The sequence below is a fragment of the Mytilus californianus genome, unplaced genomic scaffold, assembly GCF_021869535.1.
Source record: "Mytilus californianus isolate M0D057914Y unplaced genomic scaffold, xbMytCali1.0.p SCAF_3, whole genome shotgun sequence".
NCBI classification, from domain to species: domain Eukaryota; kingdom Metazoa; phylum Mollusca; class Bivalvia; order Mytilida; family Mytilidae; genus Mytilus; species Mytilus californianus.
Genome location: NW_026262679.1, coordinates 21,019,203 through 21,042,791, shown reverse-complemented (window position 1 = coordinate 21,042,791; position 23,589 = coordinate 21,019,203). Strand labels below are relative to the sequence as shown.

The 23,589-nt window shown below is 30.8% G+C and overlaps 1 protein-coding gene across 1 annotated transcript in view; it reads right to left on the bottom strand.

Annotated features, from left to right (window-relative positions):
• Positions 1-17,274, bottom strand: part of LOC127734108 (mucosa-associated lymphoid tissue lymphoma translocation protein 1-like) — a 33,888-nt gene extending 16,614 nt beyond the window's left edge. Inside the window, exons 1-13 of the mRNA XM_052243756.1 lie at positions 17,101-17,274; positions 13,176-13,361; positions 11,549-11,712; positions 10,807-10,990; positions 9,495-9,610; positions 8,737-8,772; positions 8,064-8,221; positions 6,775-6,883; positions 6,298-6,342; positions 5,376-5,504; positions 4,696-4,851; positions 3,386-3,776; positions 2,908-3,003 (exon numbers count right to left, since the gene is read on the bottom strand). Coding sequence (XP_052099716.1) covers positions 2,908-3,003; positions 3,386-3,776; positions 4,696-4,851; positions 5,376-5,504; positions 6,298-6,342; positions 6,775-6,883; positions 8,064-8,221; positions 8,737-8,772; positions 9,495-9,610; positions 10,807-10,990; positions 11,549-11,712; positions 13,176-13,345 — 1,754 coding nt within the window. The 5' untranslated portion in view covers positions 13,346-13,361; positions 17,101-17,274. The remainder of the gene's footprint in view (positions 1-2,907; positions 3,004-3,385; positions 3,777-4,695; positions 4,852-5,375; positions 5,505-6,297; positions 6,343-6,774; positions 6,884-8,063; positions 8,222-8,736; positions 8,773-9,494; positions 9,611-10,806; positions 10,991-11,548; positions 11,713-13,175; positions 13,362-17,100) is intronic.
• Positions 17,275-23,589: the final 6,315 nt, after the last annotated feature.

Below are 23,589 nucleotides of genomic sequence, written 5' to 3'. Positions count from 1 at the left end.
ATTATGGTCCAATGTCCAAAATCAAAATACATGGTTAGATTCAGCATATCAAAGAACCCCATATATTCAATTTTTGTTGAAATCAAACAAAGTTTAATTTTGGACCCCAACTTGGACAAACTTGAAAACTGGGCCCATAATCAAAAATCTAAACACATGTTTAGATTCAGCAGATCAAAGAATCCCAAGAATTCAATTTTTGTTAAAATCAAACTAAGTTTAATTTTGGACCCTTTGGACCTTAATGTAGACCAATTTAAAAAACCGGACCCAAAATTAAAAATCTAAATACACGGTTAGATTTGGAATATCAAAGAACCCCAATAATTCAATTTTTGATGAAATCAAACGAAGTTTAATTTTGGACCCTTTTGACCTCAATATGAACCAATTTGATAGCGGGGCCCACGAATAAAAAATCTAAATACATGGTTAGATTCAGCATATCAAAGAACCCCATATATTCAATTTTTGTTGAAATCAAAAAAATTTTAATTTTGGACCCCAACTTAGACCAACTTGAAAACTGGGCCCATAATCAAAAATATAAACACATGTTTAGATTCAGCATATCAAAGAACCCCAAGAACTCAATTTTTGTTAAAATCAAACTAAGTTTAATTTTGGACCCTTTGGACCTTAATGTAGACCAATTTAAAAAACAAGACCCAAAATTAAAAATCTAAATACACGGTTAGATTTGGCATATCAAAGAACACCAATAATTCAATTTTTGATGAAATCAAACAAAGTTTAATTTTGGACCCTTTTGACATCAATAAGAACCAATTTGATAGCGGGCCTACAAATAAAAAATCTAAATACATGGTTAGATTCAGCATATCAAAGAACCCCACATATTCAATTTTTGTTGAAATCAAACAAAGTTTAATTTTGGACCCCAATTTGGACCAACTTGAAAACTGGGCCAAAAAACTAAAATCTAAATCCATGTTTAGATTCAGCATATCAAAGAACCCCACATATTCAATTTTTGTTGAAATCAAACAAAGTTTAATTTTGGACCCCAATTTGGACCAACTTGAAAACTGGGCCAAAAAACTAAAATCTAAATCCATGTTTAGATTCAGCATATCAAAGAACCCCATATATTCAATTTTTGTTGAAATCAAACAAAGTTTAATTTTGGACCCCAACTTGGACCAACTTGAAAACTGGGCCCATAATCAAAAATCTAAACACATGTTTAGATTCAGCATATCAAAGAACCCCAAGAATTTAATTTTTGTTAAAATCAAACTAAGTTTAATTTTGGACCCTTTGGACCTTAATGTAGACCAATTTAAAAAACAGGACCCAAAATTAAAAATCTAAATACACGGTTAGATTTGGCATATCAAAGAACACCAATAATTCAATTTTTGATGAAATCAAACGAAGTTTAATTTTGGACGCTTTTGACCTCAATATGAACCAATTTGATAGCGGGGTCCACAAATAAATAATCTAAATACATGGTTAGATTCAGCATATCAAAGAACCCCATATATTCAATTTTTGTTGAAATCAAATAAAGTTTAATTTTGGACCCTTTGGACCTTAATGTAGACCAATTTGAAAACTGGACCCAAAATTAAAAATCTAAATACACGGTTAGATTCGGCATAACAAATAAATAAATGTGGTCAAAGATTTTACAAATCTAATGCGCCATACTGTGCAATTAAAGATTACTTCTTGAAATTTTTCAATATTTGAAGAATAATTTTTTTTAATTTCTGAAATCTGAAATGAGAAAAAATTAACCCTCCACAATTTCTTTTCACCCCCCACCCCCCCCCCCCCCCTTTTTTCCCCAAAAAAATTCTTTCCCTCAAGATATGGTCATAATCTCAATTCAAATTTCCAATGGAGTTTGCAACCATAATTACCCATTTAAATTTACCATAGTGCTAACTTAATCTATTTTATAAAAGAATTTAAAATTTAGTGTCAAATCTTTCATATGGATTTTTTTGTAAAAAAAAAGATGCAACATTTGCAGATATTTTTACTGGTCTTCCTTTATATATATGCATTTCTTTAAACATAATTTAAAAGCAGTGTAAAGGAAGTAACCAAAACGTTGTATTTGGATTACCTCCCTTACACTGTTTTAAATTATCTTAATTGTTCATTAACCATTACTTTATACATAATTTAAAAGCAGTGTACGGGAGATAATTTCAATGATGTATTTGATTTATCTCCCTTACACTGCTTTAAATTATGTTTTGTACTAAAGTATTTGTCCATTAACCAGGACAACCTTGTTTTTCCCCCTTTTTTGCCCCTAATTCCTAAACGGTTTGAGCCATAACCCCCCAAAGCAAATCCTAACCATCCCTTTGTGGTATGGAAACTTGTTGTATAATTTCAGAGAGATCCATACACCGTTCCACAGTTATTGTCTGGAAACTAGAAAATACTTATTTTTGGCCCCTAATTCATTAACTGTTGGTACCATAACCCCCAAAATCAATCCCCACCTTCCTTTTGTGGTATTGAACCTTATGGTAAAATTTCAAAGAGATCCATTCACTTAAACTAAAGTTAGAGTGCGAAAACCAATGTGTCTTCGGACGGCGACGACATCGACGACGACGACGCCAACGTCATACCAATATACGACCGATAAAAATAGTTGAAATAAACTAGTTGTGTTTCAAACTGTAAAAAGGCCAATCAAGAACTCAATATGCACAGATTTCCAATTTTCAATTTATTTAAAAGCTTTTTCAAAGGTCTATTAAGCAAAAATGGAAGATTTCAAAGAAAGATAGATATCTAAGTTGCTTCATAAATTATATTACAGTAAAAAGAAAGTTAAAGATGTAGAAACTAGATCTTGCATATACTTGTCATTTCTACATGATATATACATTACACAATAACTAAAAATCTTACGTAGCATAACAGAACACTGTGTTGCCTTTCATTGGAATGTTGCTTAGATTAGAGGCCATTGCATCCTGTTCTCGATTTGTAGGTGGTTGCAAATTCCTGAAAATAAATTATTATCTGTATTAACCAGTATTATAAAATCAACAGATTATCATATATATACATATCAACACAGGGGTATAGATTTCTCAGGTATACAGTATGTCATTCCAAAAAAAGACATTTGTTTGTGAATAGCTTGAGTTAATATTGATGAATACAATTAAATCAAGGAAAATATTAAAATGTTACTATTTTGAACTTGAATAACAGAATGAGGAACAAATAATATCAAAATACTTAAATATCATTATAAGAGCTTGAAAAATTTCCCAAATATTCTTAATTTTACAGATGTGATAGAACAAACTATCAGAGCTGTAAAGTTTCCCATATATTCCACCTGCTACTGTAAGAATATTAGAACTTTAAGATAACATACCTGATTCTACAGATGTCCAATATGAGTACAATCAGAGCTGGTGAGGTTTCTGTGTAATTCTGCATCTGACTTAACACGTCCTCAGCACAAACACAGTCTTCTACTGTATATCCATGTCTAGCATCAGGAGGAACTAAGTAACATTTAGCTTCCTCCTCAAAACCATGTCCACAAAAATAAAATACAGCATATACCTCACTACCTATCAGTTTTACAAATTCCTCAACTGCAGACTGCATTTCCAATTTTGTTAAATTAAGCAATGAAACAACTTTGAAGTCCAAACTTCTGAAAATTTCTGCCATGGTGTAAACATCTGACTTTGGAGCACTTAATGGTGACTCACATCTATAGTCAAAGTTTCCTATAAGTAGAGCAACTTTGTCGCTAGCTGAAAATATTTCAAAAATCATGTTATAATGTTTTATCAATAGAGGGAAAAAAGTTGCTTTTCTATTATAGGATAATTTATTGACCTGAAATCTTTTAATATAAATAGAAAATCAAAGTCTATGTATTTTAGGAAACTGAATAAAAACAAGGATGTGTACATAGTACATGGATGCCCCACTCGCACTATCATTTTCTATGTTCAGTGGACCATGAAATTGGGTCAAAACTCTAATTTGGCCTTAAAATTAGAAAGATCATATCATAGGGAACATGTGTACTAAGTTTCAAGTTGATTGGACTTCAACTTCATCAAAAACTACCTTGACCAAAAAATTTAACCTGAAGAGGGACAGACAGACAGACGAACAGATGGACGGACGGACGAACGGACGGACGGACAAACGAACAGACGCACACCTGGTTTTATAGCTAGCTAAAAATAGAAAGGACATTTTATCTGATTATTCAAATTTGCACTTATCTTTTATTCATTTTTTTAATAAAGTTTTCTGTCATTCTAAATTTGATTTACTGTATTATCATTATTGTATACATGTATGTATATTCCATTTCTTTTATGAGTACCAAAACGGAGATAACTGATTTTTACTAAGGGATACAATTTAATTGAAATTGTAATATTAATTTCCACGAGATATCTACCTGCAAAAACATATATAAATTTTTCACACCCATTCACACAATATCTTACTGAAAAACTAACCTGCTAAATTTTTCAGTGTCAGTTTTCTTGCATAGTTTGAGTAGTTTGAAAATTGCTTAAAGTCTATATTTGGTTTATACAGTGATTGCATATTAAAGTCTTATTTTAGGCTAAAAATATCCAGCTAGCTCCTTATTTTTTCATTTCAATTAAATGTATGAAGTTTTTACTGTCTAGGGTATTAAGTACTCACGATTAAACTCTGGTTTGTCATTGGTCTTAATAGACAGACTGGCAGGGTATGATAATCTAATATTTTTTGTTCCAGGTATTGAAACCATACATGTGTACAACCCCTGATGTTCATAATTCTGTACTTTCTTCAATACTAAAGATGGTTTTATTTCACCTTAAAAGTAAATAAAAACATATAGATGATGCATATGTGTACATTTATTAGCTAACTTGTGAACTTTATGTATTTGTAGTGAAAGAAAGTTATTTGTGGCAGCATTTGTTCAAGCTTTTGATTTGGCGATGAAGACTGACAATTCAGCTGATACTATATGTCAAATGAAGAAAAACAAATCCTTTGCCCAAATTTCACTCTATATTGATTGTGACCATGACCTTTGACCTAATGATAAAAAAATCAATAGGTTTTTTTCTCAAATTGTTTTGATTGACAGGCTAATAATCACTGTGACCTTTGACCTACTGACCCCAAAACAATAAGGGTCTTTTGTTTGGTAAAGGTTGGATATATGGTTATACAAATATCAGTTGGAAACAAAAAGTTCAGTTCACCAATTGCTACTGTGACCTTGAGATATTCATCATTTGACTTTACATATAAATAATCTTACCTTCAATAGGGACACTATCCTTTAACCAATGATATACTAGAAGTATGCTGCATCTTAATAAACTCACCCTCAATAGGAACACCATCTTTTAACCACTGATATACTAGAGGTATGCTGCATCTTGCCTCACAACTAAATAAACAATCCCCACCAAACTCTATAATGACTGTTTTAGGATTAGATATGATCTCTATCTCTGTAACAAAGAAACAAGAACATGATACACACAATTTGTCATGTTGATTAAGTGATTAACATAAGTATGGTAAAATACTGGGTAAACAAATCAGTCATTACTGGTAAAATACTGGGTAAACAAATCAGTCATTACTGGTAAAATACTAGGTAAACAAATCAGTCATTACTGGTAAAATACTAGGTAAACAAATCAGTCATTACTGGTAAAATACTGGGTACACAAATCAGTCATTACTGGTAAAACAATGGGTAAACAAATCAGTCATTACTGGTAAAATACTGGGTAAACAAATCAGTCATTACTGGTAAAATACTGGGTAAACAAATCATTCATTACTGGTAAAACAATGGGTAAACAAATCAGTCATTACTGGTAAAATACTAGGTAAACAAATCAGTCATTACTGGTAAAATACTAGGTAAACAAATCAGTCATTACTGGTAAAATACTGGGTAAACAAATCATTCATTACTGGTAACATACTGGGAAACAAATCAGTCATTACTGGTAAAATACTGGGTAAACAAATCAGTCATTACTGGTAAAATACTGGGTAAACAAATCAGTCATTACTGGTAAAACAATGGGTCAACAAATCAGTCATTACTGGTAATACAATGGGTAAACAAATCAGTCAAACATCTTTCCCAGTTATTTCAGAAATAATGGCATGCATTTATCATTGTAATCATAAACGATATTTATCATCACAAAATCAAAAAAGTAAGTTTGCTACCCATCACTCTTCTTTCAAAAATTTCTGAATTTGTAGTTAAACTCATATACTGACCTGTTGGTCCAACAGGGTCAACTATTGGTTCTTCAGCTGAGGAATCTAGAGAAAAAATAGTATACAAATTAAATTTTCATCAGAAATATTACCATAAGGTAGTTATTTTCAAAGAACAAATAATTATTTTTACAATTTAAACTAGGTTCCTCAATTAATTTTCTTTTTTAGCTGTTTTGTCCTTTGCCTTTAGTATAGTCAATGGTTCCATACCTAAAGCAAACTACAAAGAGAAACATCCAGTGCTTAAAAAAATCTAAATCTAAAGCATTCTGGGTAATATTTTTTATAAAGTGAATGCAAGTTATATTTCAATCTATTATTTTAACATTGTTTTCTTTAGTGAGCTTTAGTCACACAAAAATGTTACAAAATAAACCATTTGTTTTTTCTAAATAGGACCATTCTACATTATTATGTTTCCCATTTATCGTCATTTTCATATATTGTATGCCTGAAAACTACAATAAAACTTACTTTTTCCCAACATAACTGTTACTTTAACAACATCACTCATTGTTTCACCTAACTGGTTCCTGGCTCTGCATTCATATGTACCCATGTCTGCTTTATATGCGGCTTTCACCTGGTGCAGAACATCAACATTCATTACTTTATCAATTTGTTGATATGTAACAGAAACTGTTATAATTCATGTACACTTTCTGGGTAATTGACACTTTCAGTTTTTGTCACAATATTTAAGCGCAATAAAACTATGCATAAAACATGTCAATATTTGTTTGAGTTTAACCAAGTTTTTAACACTTCCATTTAAAGACTTTATAGACAACAGGTTAACATTAGTTAACCTTCAAAAAATTTAATATTTGAAGGAAGACAACAAAGAGACAATTTATTTGTCCATATCATAGTGCCTGACAAGATTTTGAGAGGTAGTCGAATCTGGCCTTGTATTATCAAGTTGCATTTTTATGTACAAAATTAGGCAGATAGGTCATATTTGACTTCATTAACTCACTGGTTCTTTTGGGTCAAATTGGAATGATACAGCTTAATAAGACTGAAAAATATTATTTTTATTTTCTGCTAAGACACAGAAGTTTTTTTCATGGAGTGCACATAAGTGAAATATATATTTTAATGTTTCTCATCAAAATAACAATATTTTCAAAAAATGATAATATATTATCAACAAAGTTTTTTTCAAATCATGAAAATTTTTGTAAAAAAGTAAACCCTGGCAAATCAAACTTTCCATACCTTACATACACAGATACATAACAAAATCATTTCTTAATGTACTGCAAAAAATTCATGCTGATTTATAATTCAGTGGTGTTGTCCTAATGTGTGTTTAAGCAATTTATGGTACACACTTCAAATTCCCTCACCAAATCTTATCACACACTATAATAAGTGCTATTCTTTTTAACATCCAGTTCTTGTTTGTTTTTCTAAACTAATTTGTTTAAGTACGAAAGCTGTTTTCTAAATCTAGAACTAAAAGCATATTACACAGAGCTATTCTGTTAACATTATTTTGTATATTAGCTGTTTTTTCTTTATTTTCATCAGCACTGAAAGGATACTCTACATTTATTAGTGCACTTCATTATTTTCTGGAATTTAATTTTTGCAGTTAAAAGCTTAATAATATAAAAGACTGTTCAGAAAAACTGAAGTATGTAATGGTTTTTTGTTGTTGTTGTAATGAGCATCTATCCTGTATTCAAATTACTTTTTCGGTCTATTTTTTCTATTGAATTTCTATCTGAAATATCCCATGCTTAAAAATAAATTACCTCATAAAATGGCTGATCAGATCTTTTAATTATTTCATGGTTTTTATACCAATCATAAATGACAGGATATTTACTAAGAACTCGACATTCTAAAATAAAACCATCACAAATCTGTACAGTCACGTTCTTCGGTTGTACTTCAAATGATGGAATCAAATCTGTAAATAAAAATTTTTAATATATATATATATATATATATATACAAGTCTAAATTGAAAACAACGTTCAAACCTATGATTGCGTTGGATAAAAACCGCAATTTTTATACGTGTGCATGCAAAACAAATTTCTTGGTAGAGGGGTCTAAATACAACACAAACAACATATATATATTCATACTTGTTTTTTAGCATTCTTTTTCTCTTGGTCCTCAACTCCTATAAATTATGCTTAAACTTACTCTAATCTTAACACTTGTCCTAACCTTTAAAAACCTAATCCTAATATAAAAACAAACCTAATTGTAAACTGAACCTGAATCTTAAAAATAATTGAAAATTAAAAACTGTTGAAAGCAATGGTGATAGCTGCTTGGACCTGTTGTGAACATGTAATTTTTTGCTAGCTCAAAGATTTCTTGCAATTGATAAAATGTGCTGATATGCCGGCGGGTTATCTGTGGTAGTATTATATGTGATGTAGGAGTTATTATAAATGCTATTTATAGTCTTACCATATCTAGATGGTCTCTCATCAAAAGTATCTCTATCTGTGATACAAAAAAATGTAAGTTATCCAGTTTTCTTTGTTCAAGTTAAACATTTATATACATTCAGAAAATTTAATAACATTAGTTATACTTGATACAGTTTGTCTGATTCAAAATACACTCATACTTGTTGTATTTAAAAGTAGGATACCAATTAAAAAGGTCTGAAATCACTTTATCTGAAGGAGCTGCAACCTGTGTTTTAGTGCAGTTACATAAATTATTGGAAATTCACAGTTACAATATATCATTAGAGACACACCAGTAACCTAAAGAATGGTACCATTGAAGATTTAGAGTCCACCAGCTGCAGTATGGACCTAGTGGTAATTAAAATATCTGAAGTAGATAAGATTTAGAGTCCACCAGCTGCAGTATGGACCTAGTGGTAATTAAAATATCTGTGGTAGCTATTTTTTTCTGCACAACATGTGTATAGTATAAATATTTTTTTAGTCCTGACAATGTTATGATTTATGAGTTCGTATATATACATCTTCTCTTAACAATGTCATTAATGTTAACACTCAAAATTGAAGACTGATAGATTTTAATTTTTCAGCTTAAAATAATTTCATTAATTTCATAACTTTTTTTTTTAATTTAATTTTTATCTGGTGAATAGCTTTTAGTTTTAAACCCTCCAAAGTTTAAATATAGATCATATGTATGGAAGGAATCTGTTTTATTGTGTTAAAGAGAATTTATAAGATTATACGTACAAGCCCCTGGGTCCTTACTCATCTCTACAGACACTGTAGACTGATTGGTGAATTCTACTTGTGAATTAATATCTCCATTATGTAGCCGACAACAATACACACCTGCATCTGACTTACTGTAAAGGATCAACAATATAACTATACATCCCACATTTATATTCCTATATTTTGTACACATGTATAACTATATGTTGTGCACATATATAATTATTTGTTGTGAACCTGTATAACTACAACTGTTTTACACATATATAACTATACCATATGTTGTAACATTTAACTAATTATTGAACACATTTTTATCTGTATGTTGTACACATATTAAACTATATGTTGTACAGATTTTAACTATATGTTGTACAGATTTTTAACTATATGTTGTGCACATGTTAACTATATGGCGTACACACTTTAACTGTATACTATACACCTGCATTACTATATGTTGCACACATCTATAACTATATATTGTACATATGTATTACTATATGTTGTGCACATGTATAGCTATATGTTGTCCAGATTTTAACTATATGTTGTGCACATGTATAACTATATGTTGCTCACATGTATAACTATATGTTTAGCACATGTTTAACTGTATGGTGTACATATGTATTACTATATTTCATTCACATGTATATCTATATGTTGTACACATGTATATCTATATGTTGTACACATGTATAACTATGTAACAAATGTAAAAGCTACAGTAACGTCAAATTAAGAAAATTATGAATGCAAACTTTTGACTATAGAGATAAATCTAAGAAGCGTATGCCTAAACATGCAAAGATCAATTATAGAGTTGATCATTTTTGTAATTCCTCAATTTTTTCCCTCAATGTGGTTACATTTATTTTTAGATTGAAAAATCAAGTATTTTACAATTACAATGTATCAACATAAAGTGGGGAAAATATCTGTATAGCTTACATTAATGTGACCTACAATCTAAAACAGATTATAAAATAGGTTGCAATGAAATACTGTGATTTCCCAGTTAAATATAAACAGATAATTTCACTCCTCTGACTTCTTACAACAATGGTTGTTGTCAAGACATTGATGATGATGTTTCATTAAAATGAATTTGGAATGTGTAGAAAAAGATATAGTTCCTTGTATTTTCTTCTTTATTTCCAGTAAATAGGACATGGTCAATGAAATAAAAAGAAAAAACTCATGACCAAACAGCACTAATAACTAATTCATGTTCTATGAATTAATTAGTTGTTAGGTCACTTATTGAATATTTTTTTACATTTGAATTCTTCAATTAGATATTCTATAATTATACATATCCTACCTGACATTTCTAATTCTGAGTATGCTGCTTTTTTCTTTATCTAAGATATCCCAGTCTTTTTCATTCTCTTTGAACCACTGGTATCGAGGATAAGGGAATCCTATAGCTTTGACTTCTAATTCTAAAACTTCTCCTTTATTTACAGTTTTTCGTTCAGCAGGTTGATTAACTATTACAATTGGCTCTGAAATAAAACATTAAACAGAAGTACATACAATGCAAATATAATCCTTCATGTCTTGTATAAGAATAATTTAAATTATTTTAACGTACAGTGGATTCATTATTATTCGTGGAATACCATTTTCTGTTCATACTAGACAGATGAACCACAATTTTAAATGTTACATAAATCTTCAAATTTTCTAAAGGCTCGTATGATGACTCTTGCAAAACCACAAAATCAAATATCCAAGAAATTGAAGGTTTTTTTCAATCCATGAAAATTGGTAACCATGAAATGAATGAATCCACAGTATAACAGCATCTTTTTTTATTTATATAGATTGTCCTATCTTGATTTATAATGAAATATAAATGTATGATAATCATTTCAGAGAGCCAACAGATCTTTCTGGAATTATCGTCATCTGGTAATATTAAGCCAAAAGTTTAAGAAGTCAAATCTAAAAAACTGAGGTAAAAATCAACCAATAAGGGTCTAAAATGGCAAATAAAACTCAATCATAAATGATAGAGAATTAGGTACATGCAACAACATATATAATTAGTCTGGACTTACCATATTTCTTTATATCCATAAGAACACTTTCCAACTTTAACTTATCTAGACTGTAAACCAGTTCAGCAGCAGTCATTCCCATAGATCCAAGTTCCCATAACATCTTATTGCTAGGACTGCCATGGTAAACTTGGCTTCCAAACTTTCTCTCTACATCTGCACTACTGTTTGAACACATGATGGTAAAAGTCAAGTTAAAACATTTGTACAAACCTATCTGACTGTTAGAGACAGGAATCTGGTTAAATTGGTTGGCTTTGATGTTTTGTATATTTATTCTGATCATTTTAATATTCTAATTTTTGATAGATTTTTAGATTTGTAACTTTTTCTGGCCTTCATTTTGAAGATCAATATTTGTTTTCTGTTTATAAATGGTATTTTGTATCATGTTCATCTAGGGACAGAAATCTAGAGACAGAAATCTAGAGACAGAAATCTAGAGACAGAAATCTAGGGACAGAAATCTAGAGACAGAAATCTAGAGACAGAAATCTAGCGACAGAAATCTAGGGACAAAAATCTAGAGACAGAAATCTAGGGACAGAAATCTAGGGACAGAAATCTAGAGACAAAAATCTAGAGACAGAAATCTGTAACATGTTCATCTAGGGACAGAAATCTAGAGACAAAAATCTAGAGACAGAAATCTAGGGACAGAAATCTAGAGACAGAAATCTAGGGACAGAAATCTAGGGACAAAAATCTAGAGACAGAAATCTGTAACATGTTCATCTAGGGACAGAAATCTAGAGACAAAAATCTAGAGACAGAAATCTAGAGACAGAAATCTAGGGACAGAAATCTACAGACAGAAATCTAGGGACAGAAATCTAGGGACAAAAATCTAGAGACAGAAATCTGTAACATGTTCATCTAGGGACAGAAATCTAGAGACAGAAATCTAATGACACTAACAATTAAGACATATCTTTCCATTTATTTTACCAAAAAAAAGTCAGAAAACTTTGCATATGTCTTTGCACTTGAAATTTTTTAATATATTTTTGCTTTCTGTTGAAGATTTTGAAAATTCCTGTATCATCAATTAATCAGCTTTTTATAAGGTCAATCTTTTAGATGTAACAGTTGAAGCCAAGCTGAACATATATAAACATAGAAAGATTTTGTAATCATGCAAAAATGTTTCTTCATTATGATTGTAGTTAAGAAATAAAATAAAGGAACTATGTATGAATTTCAAGAGACAACTGCTTATCAAAGCCAAATGCAACATGTTCAAGATAAACTGTAAATCTAATAAAAGGTCATTTTATGAAAATTTCAACAATGAACAAAGACTCATACTGCTAGGTTATCTAAAGAAATAAAAAATATTCTCCCTTCCTTCTGAGAAAAAATGTGGAAAAAAAATCAAAGAGCCTAACGATAGTTATGTATATTTCAGGAACTTAACATGTTATAAAAGGTTACCCACAATTTTACTGAACAGAAGTTATGGTAAAAGCTACTAAAATTTGCACAAATTCATGTTGCAAATGAACCAAGTGTGTTAAATCTAAGAAGCTAGGAGACATTTACCTTTTTTCCCCCCTTTTACACACTTGTTAATGTTCTAATATCTATCACATTGAATATATATATATATATATTAGGCAATAGTTACCTAAATCTATAATTTGGATTATCAGCTGCCTTAGCTAAGAATGCTCTCCAGTTACATGTTTCTGGGTTAGAATCTAGGTCATCACGTAATTTGAGCATAAATCTACTCGATAAATCACCAATATTTGTATCTGGGTTGACATGTAGGCGTCTACAATGCTCTTGATTCATGATAAATCAAGGATATCTGAAAAAATTAAGCAATATTAAAGTACAATATTCCCTTTTTTCTTCATTGAAATTGAAAAATAGAGAAAAGTATACCTTTTCATGAAACAAAGTCTGTATATTATGTTTATATAAAAATAAGGAGATATGGTATGATTGCCAATGAGAAAATTATCCACCAAAGTTCAAATGAAGTGGATGTAAGCAATTATAGGCAATTGTACGGCCTACATTTGCATTTGACAAAAGTTCTTTCATTGCTGTCATCCAACTCAAACTTTCCTTGAGGACTTCAACACAAAGCAAAAGTTTTGATTCAGTAAGAGATCATTTCCCTACTGAGCTGGTCATAAAGCATGTACACTGTAGAGCAGTTTTTGTTATTTTATTTATTTATTTTCAATTATTCCTCAAAATGTAATTACTTTTACTCCATCAAGTCTTTCGATACTTGCACAGGATCAGGACTGCTAAAAGACTCATTTGGCCTCATTTTATGAAAGTTTTCAGACTATTTTTGCTTTCAAGACATTTTGGCCACAAAACCAGGTCAACCACAGCTCATTTAAAATGACCTGTGGTTGACTTGGTTTTGTGGCCAAAATGTTAAAACATATTTCCTCATGTGAATCTTAAAATGACGCATTTCCCATTTGGTAATAGTGGTAAAAATCTAACTTAAAGTTTAAAAGCTCAATATCATAAATATTTGACGGAGACATAATGTGTTATATAGGAATCAATTTTACGTACATGAAGAGTAACTCTTTGTTCTATCATTTTTTTGATAGACAAGCACTAAGATAAATAAAGCACCCCTTTTTTGGAGAAAGAACATTTCACTACAAACAATCTGGTTTTAAAAATTTATCCCTACAGTATACATTGTATTTCTATTGAAAATAGACCATGGATTTTTTAACTTTGTAATATCCCCAAATATGTACTGCTGGATTTGCACAGAATTGCTCATAGATTGAGTTTAAACCATGTTAACCATTTAATCATAGTACTACTAAAATAATTTTGATAATTATTTTACTGAAAAATACACGAGATATAGTGGAGATACAACACTATAAAAATAGTATTCTCTGAACTAACCAGATGAATAAGCCATTATTATCCAATGGGTGTGTGGAGATAGAACAGTTTAGTTCTGACACAAACTTGTAGAGTTTAGAAATGTTGTTTTATAGTTGTAAAGGGAGATATATATAAATAAGAAGATGTGGTATGAGTGTCAATGAGACAACTATCCATCCAAGTCACAATGTGTAATAAGATTACACTTGGATCTCAAATATATAGCTATCTTGTTTTTTTGTCAAAAGTGGACATATAACACTATAAGATTCACACAAAGATTTGCAGGTCAATTTATATAAGAAACATTATTTGCCTGTTGCCTATGTCTACTAGCATTAGAAAAACTCTTATAATTTACATGTAGTATTGTATTTTGAATTGAAAAAATATATCAAAATGTAATTTTGAGTCTCTATTATAAATATATGCACTGACCTTGTTATATAACCATCTTAAGTGGTTATTAAATTATGAGTCTCTATTATAAATGTATGCACTGACCTTGTTATATAACCATCTTAAGTGGTTATTAAATTATGCATTAATTTTGAAGAATGTATAAAATATTAGATTAACTAGCCCATTCTATTTTTAAATGGTCAGTTGTTTGATTGGAACAAGCATTCTGATTTTCATTTATGCTGCAATGTCGGTACTTCAAAGTTTGCTTTCTTACAATAATATATCTACTGCTACGTTTTTGTAGATCTACTTGAACTCAGCTTGGGTTCCATTTTTCTACAGTGATCTCGCCTTTGGTATTTTTCAACAATTATGTGAAAATAATTAATACTTCAGAGAAATTTTTTATTTACTAACAATAATGAAATGATCAGTGGGATAATTATGATGAGTACTTATTCCCCACTTAATCAATCTTTTATATTTGAAATAATCATCCCCCTTTTACTTATATTGTTAGACATTGATTAATTGAAACCATTAATATATGTCTCTGTTTGATTTCAATTTTCTTAATTAAAAAAATTCTTAATCAGGAAAATAAGTGCATCATTTATGAATTAATTTCCCCATTTGTTCATGAATGTCTGTCTGTAAACACAGATATACTGCATTTCCCTCACAGAATTAAACTATTTATAACATGATTACATGGCCAAATACTTAAATAATTATAAAGGCCAAAATGGTAACTTGGTTGAAATGATTAGGGCTTTAGTGGTATTGTGGCTGAAACTTCTTGCATCCCTATTTTTTCAGGGCCATGTACTAGTAATAAATGCGAAGAATAAAAAGGTCAATGTTACAGAAAAAATTGTTATACATTTTTACTCACCTAATAATATTTTGAAGGCTTTTTTTTTAAATTGTTGTGAAATTGTTGTGGAAAAAAACAGAAATCAGGGAGCTTTTACAAATTGTTCATTTTTTGCTTTCAAGTATACAGTGGGTACAAAAAAGAACTTTAAAAAAAAAAACTGGTTAAAAACCATAAAACTGATTGATACTAACTGAAAACTTTAATTTATATGGGATAATACAGATAACATTGATACATTTTTGTTATAAGGACTTTGAATTTTAGTTATATGTCACTTTTACTCAATTAAAGTACAATTCAACTTCAGGAATACAACATTTGTACAATGTGTTGTCTTATATGCAAATTCCTTGTATGCAAATATGGGGGATGTTGTAATTAATCAAAAGGTACTCGCTGAGGACCAGTTACTGTCAGCTGTCATTTTATGCAATAAAGGACAAGTTTCGAAAATATAGCCTCTTTGATATCTTTCGCCTCTCTTTACTGCTTTTATCTGCACACAGGTATCTTTTGCTTCTCTTTACTGCTATTATCTGCACACATTAACTTTTATTTAATTTCTAGAAACTTTTTTTTTTTTTATCAGATTACAAGAAGTAAATGTAGTTTTTTCACTTTTTTTAACACATGGGAAGATATGCCTGCAAGGCATGACATCATCACTTTATGGCATCCTTGATTTTAGAAAACTGAATTTTTTCAGACACAATGTAACTGGTTGATTTCAAGATTCATGATCTATTCAGATTTAGCATGAGGAAGAACAGCTCCTGGATTTTGAGTGGAAGGACTATATACACAAAAATCGCCACTCCAGTGTCACTGTATATTTCTTCTGCCTAACAGAAGTTCCCCTAGAAAATTTGTTTATAAACAATGTCATAATATCTGTTCCTGTTGGAACAAATGTTCTATACCCTTTGTTTTCCCGTAAGGAAAAAATCCTGTGGAAATAATATTACAGAATATTTCTTCCACTTGGAACTTATATTATGAAGATCTTCTTTTTCATGACACCCTTACCCTGCGTTACATTATTTAGAAGAAGAATCGAAGACTTCAAGTCAGAGTCTATGGTGCTAGAACTCACTTTTGGTAACCAATTATATGATACAAAAATATGTCCAAATGGAAAACCTATGAATTTCTGATGTAGTAACTGGTACTGGACCAGTAGACATGGTAGAGACTTGCATACAAATCACAAAAATCTTGAAGATAAATTGTTCTTTATCTAAATGTTTCTGTATAAAATCTTTATATCTTCCTGAATTGATATAGTGGGATTATAAAGGCAAAACAATCAAAATCATACACATGTAAAAAAAATATAAAATTCTAACAGAACCCCTATGAAATAATTTCCCGGGGCACTTTTTCTTACACTATAGAAGTTGACAGTCGTTGTTTTCTATATAAATGAACAGAACCATGAAGTTCATTTATATATCAAGAGGAAAATGTTGTGACTTCGGTGGTTTTACGCTCTTAACAGCTTGCTTTTGCTCATGCATTTCAGTTGGACAAAAAAACATGTTATTGTTTTCCCGGAAGTAGTGTAAATATCAAACGGGAAAACCCGGAAGTCCAAAATCAACCTAACGCCAATCAAATTCAAAGATAATCAAAGTACTCTATCGTGTGAGATTACTGTTTGCCGATAAATTTATTTTTCAAGGATTGAAGCCTATGGATAATTAATATCCACCGAACTTGAAATAAAATATACCACAGATACAGTTGAATATGCTAGTCAGGTAAAGAATTTCAGTCCGAGATGGTGTAAGGGAAAACTATTGTAAGGAATACTCATGTTAAAAACTCCTGATGTTCTGTCTTAGTATAACAGGCCTTTAACTTTAACTTTAGACGTCGATCCACTTGCCTTTAGTTTAAACAGTATTTATCAATGAAAAAATACAACAATAAAGTATGACAATGTTACATGAAATTCAAATATAGGATTCGGAAACAAGTTTGGAAAACAAATAATTTGGTAAGAAAAGTTTTAAATTTGCAGCTGCTACGTTGTGGAACAGCCTCCCTGACCATTTCAGGACTGAAAATAGTTTTTTCTCAATTTTAAGAGCCTTATACAGTCCTGGAATGGATCGGAATGCCGTTTGCATGTATTTCAATATGCCTGTGCTTTATCTATGCATTGAAATGATAACTGCTGCTTATATGTCTTATCTGTATGTTCTGTGTTTTAATGTTATGTATATGTTATTTATATTCGGTAAAAAGCTCTCAAGAGCTTATATGTTTGTATTGTTATATGTGAACCGAATCAAAATAACAGCCTTTTTATTTATATGCGGTTCCCAATCAATATCATGGGTCATAGTTACTCCTTTTAAATGTGGACTCCTGTTTGGCCGGTTCCAGTATATGATTTAGCAAAAAGATATAATTAAAATAAGAAGGATTTTAAAAAAATTCGATACTAGCAGGAACATATATATAGATATACTGTTCCCAGATACTAGTAAACATAACATATGTTTCTTTTGTTATTCTGCATTAGAATTATGTACAGTTTGTTCTGGGCATTACACACGATTGTGTCTTCCTATAAAGTATATCATATTACTGTATGAAATCCTCTATGAACTACAACCACGATATTTAAGTGTAGGACCGCACGATTTCAAATAAGCAGGTTAAGTTCTTTGGGCTTGCTTCCGTTAACTGCTAGTGTTCTTTAATAATGTATGATCCTGTTTAGTATTGCTTTGTTTGTATTTAAATTTGTTTGTTATCGATTATATAAAAAAAAATGTAGTTAATTAAGAGTTATGTGCTGTTACTGTACTGATTTTTTGTGCATGTCCTTTGATGTACCATTTAAAATATGATAGTATAAAGATCGAAATTGGAAGGCTGAGGGTTGTGATCTCAAAAACTTGAATAGTTTAACCCCGCCATATCATCATGTGCCTATCCCAAGTTGGAAACCTTGACGTTGGTTGTCTTTTAATATATTTTTATATTTATTATTATTTTGAGAATTTGTAGAAATTCGATAATCTCTATTCAATTTATGTACAAGGTCTTAGACTGTCGATGCGATTTGGAGTTTGACAGATTAGACGCATGTAGACATTTCTGGATTCTGTTGATTTCGATATGTCCTTTGCTTATTTGTGTCGTTGATTTCGAGACGTCCTTTGCTTGTTTGTGTCGTTGCTTTCGAGATGTCCTTTGCATATTTGTGTCGTTGCTTTCTCACTGATGTATACCTCTCATCGCCTTTCATTGATGTATACCTCTCATCGCCTTTCACTGATGTATACCTCTCATCGCCTTTCACCGATGTATACCTCTCATCGCTTTTCACTGATGTATACCTCTCATCGCCTTTCACTGATGTATACCTCTCATCGCCTTTCATTGATGTATACCTCTCATCGCCTTTCACTGATGTATACCTCTCATCGCCTTTCATTCATAAACCAGTGACAACAACAATATACCAATGCTTATAATTAAAAATCGTAAATCAATTATGAATACACAAACCAAAAGTAAAAACCTATTTCCCACGAACTCCAAACGGAGCAATACCAATTCATCGACAGGGTTAACGTCTAATTATGGAACGCCTCAGCTGTCTTATGTGGAACTCTGATATTACTTTATGTTGTTTTATTATTACTTGATGATATTTTGTCTTTACTTAATATGGTTTTGACATTACGTAATGATGTTTTGATATAACTCAATATGGAATAGTCATTACTTAATGATATTTCGATATTACACGATATGGTTTCGTATTGACTTGATATAGTTTTGTCATTACTCAATATGGTTTTGTCATTACTCGATGTGGTTTCACCATTATTTAATGTGGTTGTGTCATTAGTCAATGTGGTTTTAACATTACTTGATGTGAATGTGACTTAACGTTATGTAGTTGTTTCATTACATGATGTGGTTTTGTTATTTTGTAATGATGATTTGCCTATTCTTTATATGGTTTTAACATCACGTAATGATGTTTCAAAATTTGACGATTTTACACTACATGATATGTTTGTTTCATTATTTGATGTGGTTATCCCATTACTTGATGAGGTGAAATCACGTGACCAATTCGGAAAAAAACCTGTTCTATTTTTAGATAGATTTCCATGTTGTATGTGCCTTGGATGAGTGCGGCCATCCATCGAATTAGAGTTCAAATTAAAGTTAGGGTTACTGTTTGAGTAGAACTTTGAGTTAGTCTCCGGTACCGAATTTAAGTCATTATTAGAATTAAAGTTTTAGTTAGCATTGAGTTTCGAGTTGGACTTCAAGTTTGAATCACATATAAAGGTAGAGTTCTATAGTTACACCATTAAATTTGAGTCACTTTTTGAGTTTGAGTAAGATTCGAATTTAAGTCTCATTAAGATTAATTAAGATTTTGAGTTGAAATTTGTGCTATCTTATATGAGTTCGTAATTAAATTTTCTATCGCGGAACAAGGACTTTTGCTCGGGATTCCGAAAAGAGGGCTCCGGGGTATGCGTACAAAAGATAAACAATGTTACAGTATACAAAACGCAACATAGAAGTTGAAATAAAGTTAGATGTGGTGTGATTGACAATGAGACAACTCTCCACCAGAGTTTAAATGCAGTGGATGTAAGAAATCATATATAGGCAACCGTACAGCCTTCAACACACCATATAGTCAGCTATAAAAGGCCACCATGCACCATGTGAAAAAATTCAAACGAAAAAACAAACGGTCTTATTTATATTTAAACAATCTACAAAAATAAAATGACACACATTTATACAACGACAACAATTGAATTTCGTGCTCCTGACTTGGGGCAGGTACATAAAGAAAGTGCATGTGGCGGAGTTTAACATGTATGTGAGCGCTAAATCCTAACCTTACATCGGACTGTTACACTTGTGTAACAGCACAACACGAGAAAAAAATGTAAACTAGAATTCTTATTTTATAGTATTGATGCTTTGTCGCTAAGTCCGAGCCCCCTCCCCCTGTTTCCCTGTAACTTTAGTGTGAGTTGATTTGAAGCGCTTCATTTGTTAACATTAAAGTTCAAGTCGTTTGATTTGTGTCGAGCCTGCGACATCAATGTAGCGGCAGTGAGACCCAACAACACTATATTTCGTCGTTGATAGTGGCGCCGGCGTCTCCATCTCAATTCTTTTTTTATTTCTATTGAGTTTAACCTTTCATTATACATGTTACTAAACACGTATGCCATTATAATTTTGTACTTTTAGAATATCATACTGTATTTGTTTACTTCAACTATTGTATCTGTATTTATATTGTATGTTTCTCTGTAAACTTGTAATTAGTTTTTAGAGAATAAAGTATCTATCCATCTATCTATCTATCTATCTATAGATCGTTAGGTTTCTAGTTTTTTACATTTTTCATTTCGGGACCTTTTATAGCTTACTATATGGTATGGGTTTTGCTTATTGTTGAAAACCATACAGTTTTGTTTTAGTTAAATAAAACAGAATTAAACTGTTTTGACATGATATTTGTAAACCTCCATGAAGTGTTTTAAAACTTGTATAGGAGTATAGGAGTTATTCTTCAATTTCAAGAAAAAGCATCTACAGAAAACATTTTTTTTAATTTTGTTTTTACCGATAAATGTATAGATAAATGTACAGCCGATCAACATGACGCTTTTACACTTACAGCAGCAATATCAGGCGAGACATAGGGTTCCGTGGAATATTTTACAAATTTATTACAAAAATACTGCTTCCGTTTGAGAACTTAGGATAAAAACAACAAGACAAAGTGGTTTGGGGATATCCCAATTATGTAAGAAATACTGTAAACTTTTTAATACTTTTTTTCTTATTATTGTCTGCCGGTTACCTTTTTCATGCTAAATAACTCTGAACAACCACTCGAGCTTTAATTTGAACTTTAACTCAATGGATAGCGATACCCATCCAAAGCACATTAAACAAATGATATATTGAAATCTGTTTAAAAATAGAACATATTTTTTTCCGAATTGGTCACGTGGTTTTACCTCATCAAGTAATGGGATAACCACATCAAAGAATGACAGGACCACATCAAATAATGAAACAAACACATCATGTAGTGTAAAATCGTCAAATTTTTAGATATCATTACGTAATGTTAAAACCATATAAAGAATAGGCAAATCATCATTACAAAATAACAAAACCACATCATGTAATGAAACAACTACATAACGTTAAGTCACATTCACATCAAGTAATGTTAAAACCACATTGACTAACGACACAACCACATTAAATAATGGTGAAACCACATCGAGTAATGACAAAACCATATTGAGTAATGACAAAACTATATATCAAGTCAATACGAAACCATATCGTGTAATATCGAAATATCATTAAGTAATGACTATTCCATATTGAGTTATATCAAAACATCATTACGTAATGTCAAAACCACATATTAAGTAAAGACAAAATATCATCAAGTAATAATAAAACAACATAAAGTAATATCAGAGTTCCACATAAGACAGCTGAGGCGTTCCATATCTAATTCCTGCTGTGCATGTATCACTCGCCATGCAAAAACAAAATTACGTCATTTGGTATCTGGTTGAAATTGTCTCATTGGCAATCATACCACATCTTATTTTTATATCAGTAAAACATGTACATATCACGAATGGGGATCGGGAATTGGGATTGATTAATTTACAGATCATAAGGCTATTCTTGTGTCATAAGATCTTACACAATGAAACATGTCTCTTGTAATTTGAGTTACAAACGTGTCGTATCGGTAAACCAATTAGTGATGGTGACAGTAAAACCTATAAACTGTGTAGTGTTGATTTTGGTTTCACTCTCTGACAACCCTACTAGTAGAGTATTTGCGTTAGAAACACACATTCAATGAAGTCCGTAAAAAGTGATAAAGTGAACATGCACGCGATTAACATATTAATTGAGTAATTTGTTATGACAGAAGCATTAAAAATTAGACTGAATGAAAACTAAAATCGCGTTTGTTATACGTAAAAAAGATCCAAATATGAAGCAGACGTTTTTGTTTTGGTTGATTCCTTAATTTCTAGTTCAATTGGATTACATGTTGATTATCGGACAGCGTCGATATATCTGAACTTGGTGAGGTGCTTTATTTTTTTGTCTTTGAGAAGGTTTTATATATAAATTATGATCTTATCAGAAGAAAAACAGAAAGGTTGCACAATAAGCCCATTAAAATACCGACTGCTTGTTAAAATATCAATCCACCAATCTCGACAAATATGTTGTCGATCAAAATGTGAAAGCCTTTTACTGATGTCGTCTTCGGTGCATTTGTTGTTGGAATAAGGTAATAACTGACTAATATAAATGGAAATAAAACAGGTAATCACACATTGTGAAGTTTATTTTTTGGCATCTGATATTAAAATGATAATGATTTGAATAAACTACTGGAATAAAACTTCAAACACTCAAGACTAATAGATGGTATTGTTTCGGGAGAAAAACCAAAGCTACTTTCTACCACACAGATGGTGACTATAAACAGATTATTAATATAATAAAATACTATAAACAGATTATTAATGTAGTAAAATACATGGGGAAATTTACGGTCATATATTACAACCAACTATATATAAAAGTGGTCAGTAATACAGGTTTGACTTTATACAGCATTGAATTTGAATGTTTATCAAAATCGGGTCAAATCGTTTATTTATAAAAGTCTTATTTCACAAAATTTGAAAGATGGAACAGTAAACATTCTAGAAATAAATAAGTGACTTAAAGTTATCGAGACAAATGCAAATTTGTCTTTCATTGCAGCATCTTTATGATGCGTTAACAACATATATATCTATATAATCCT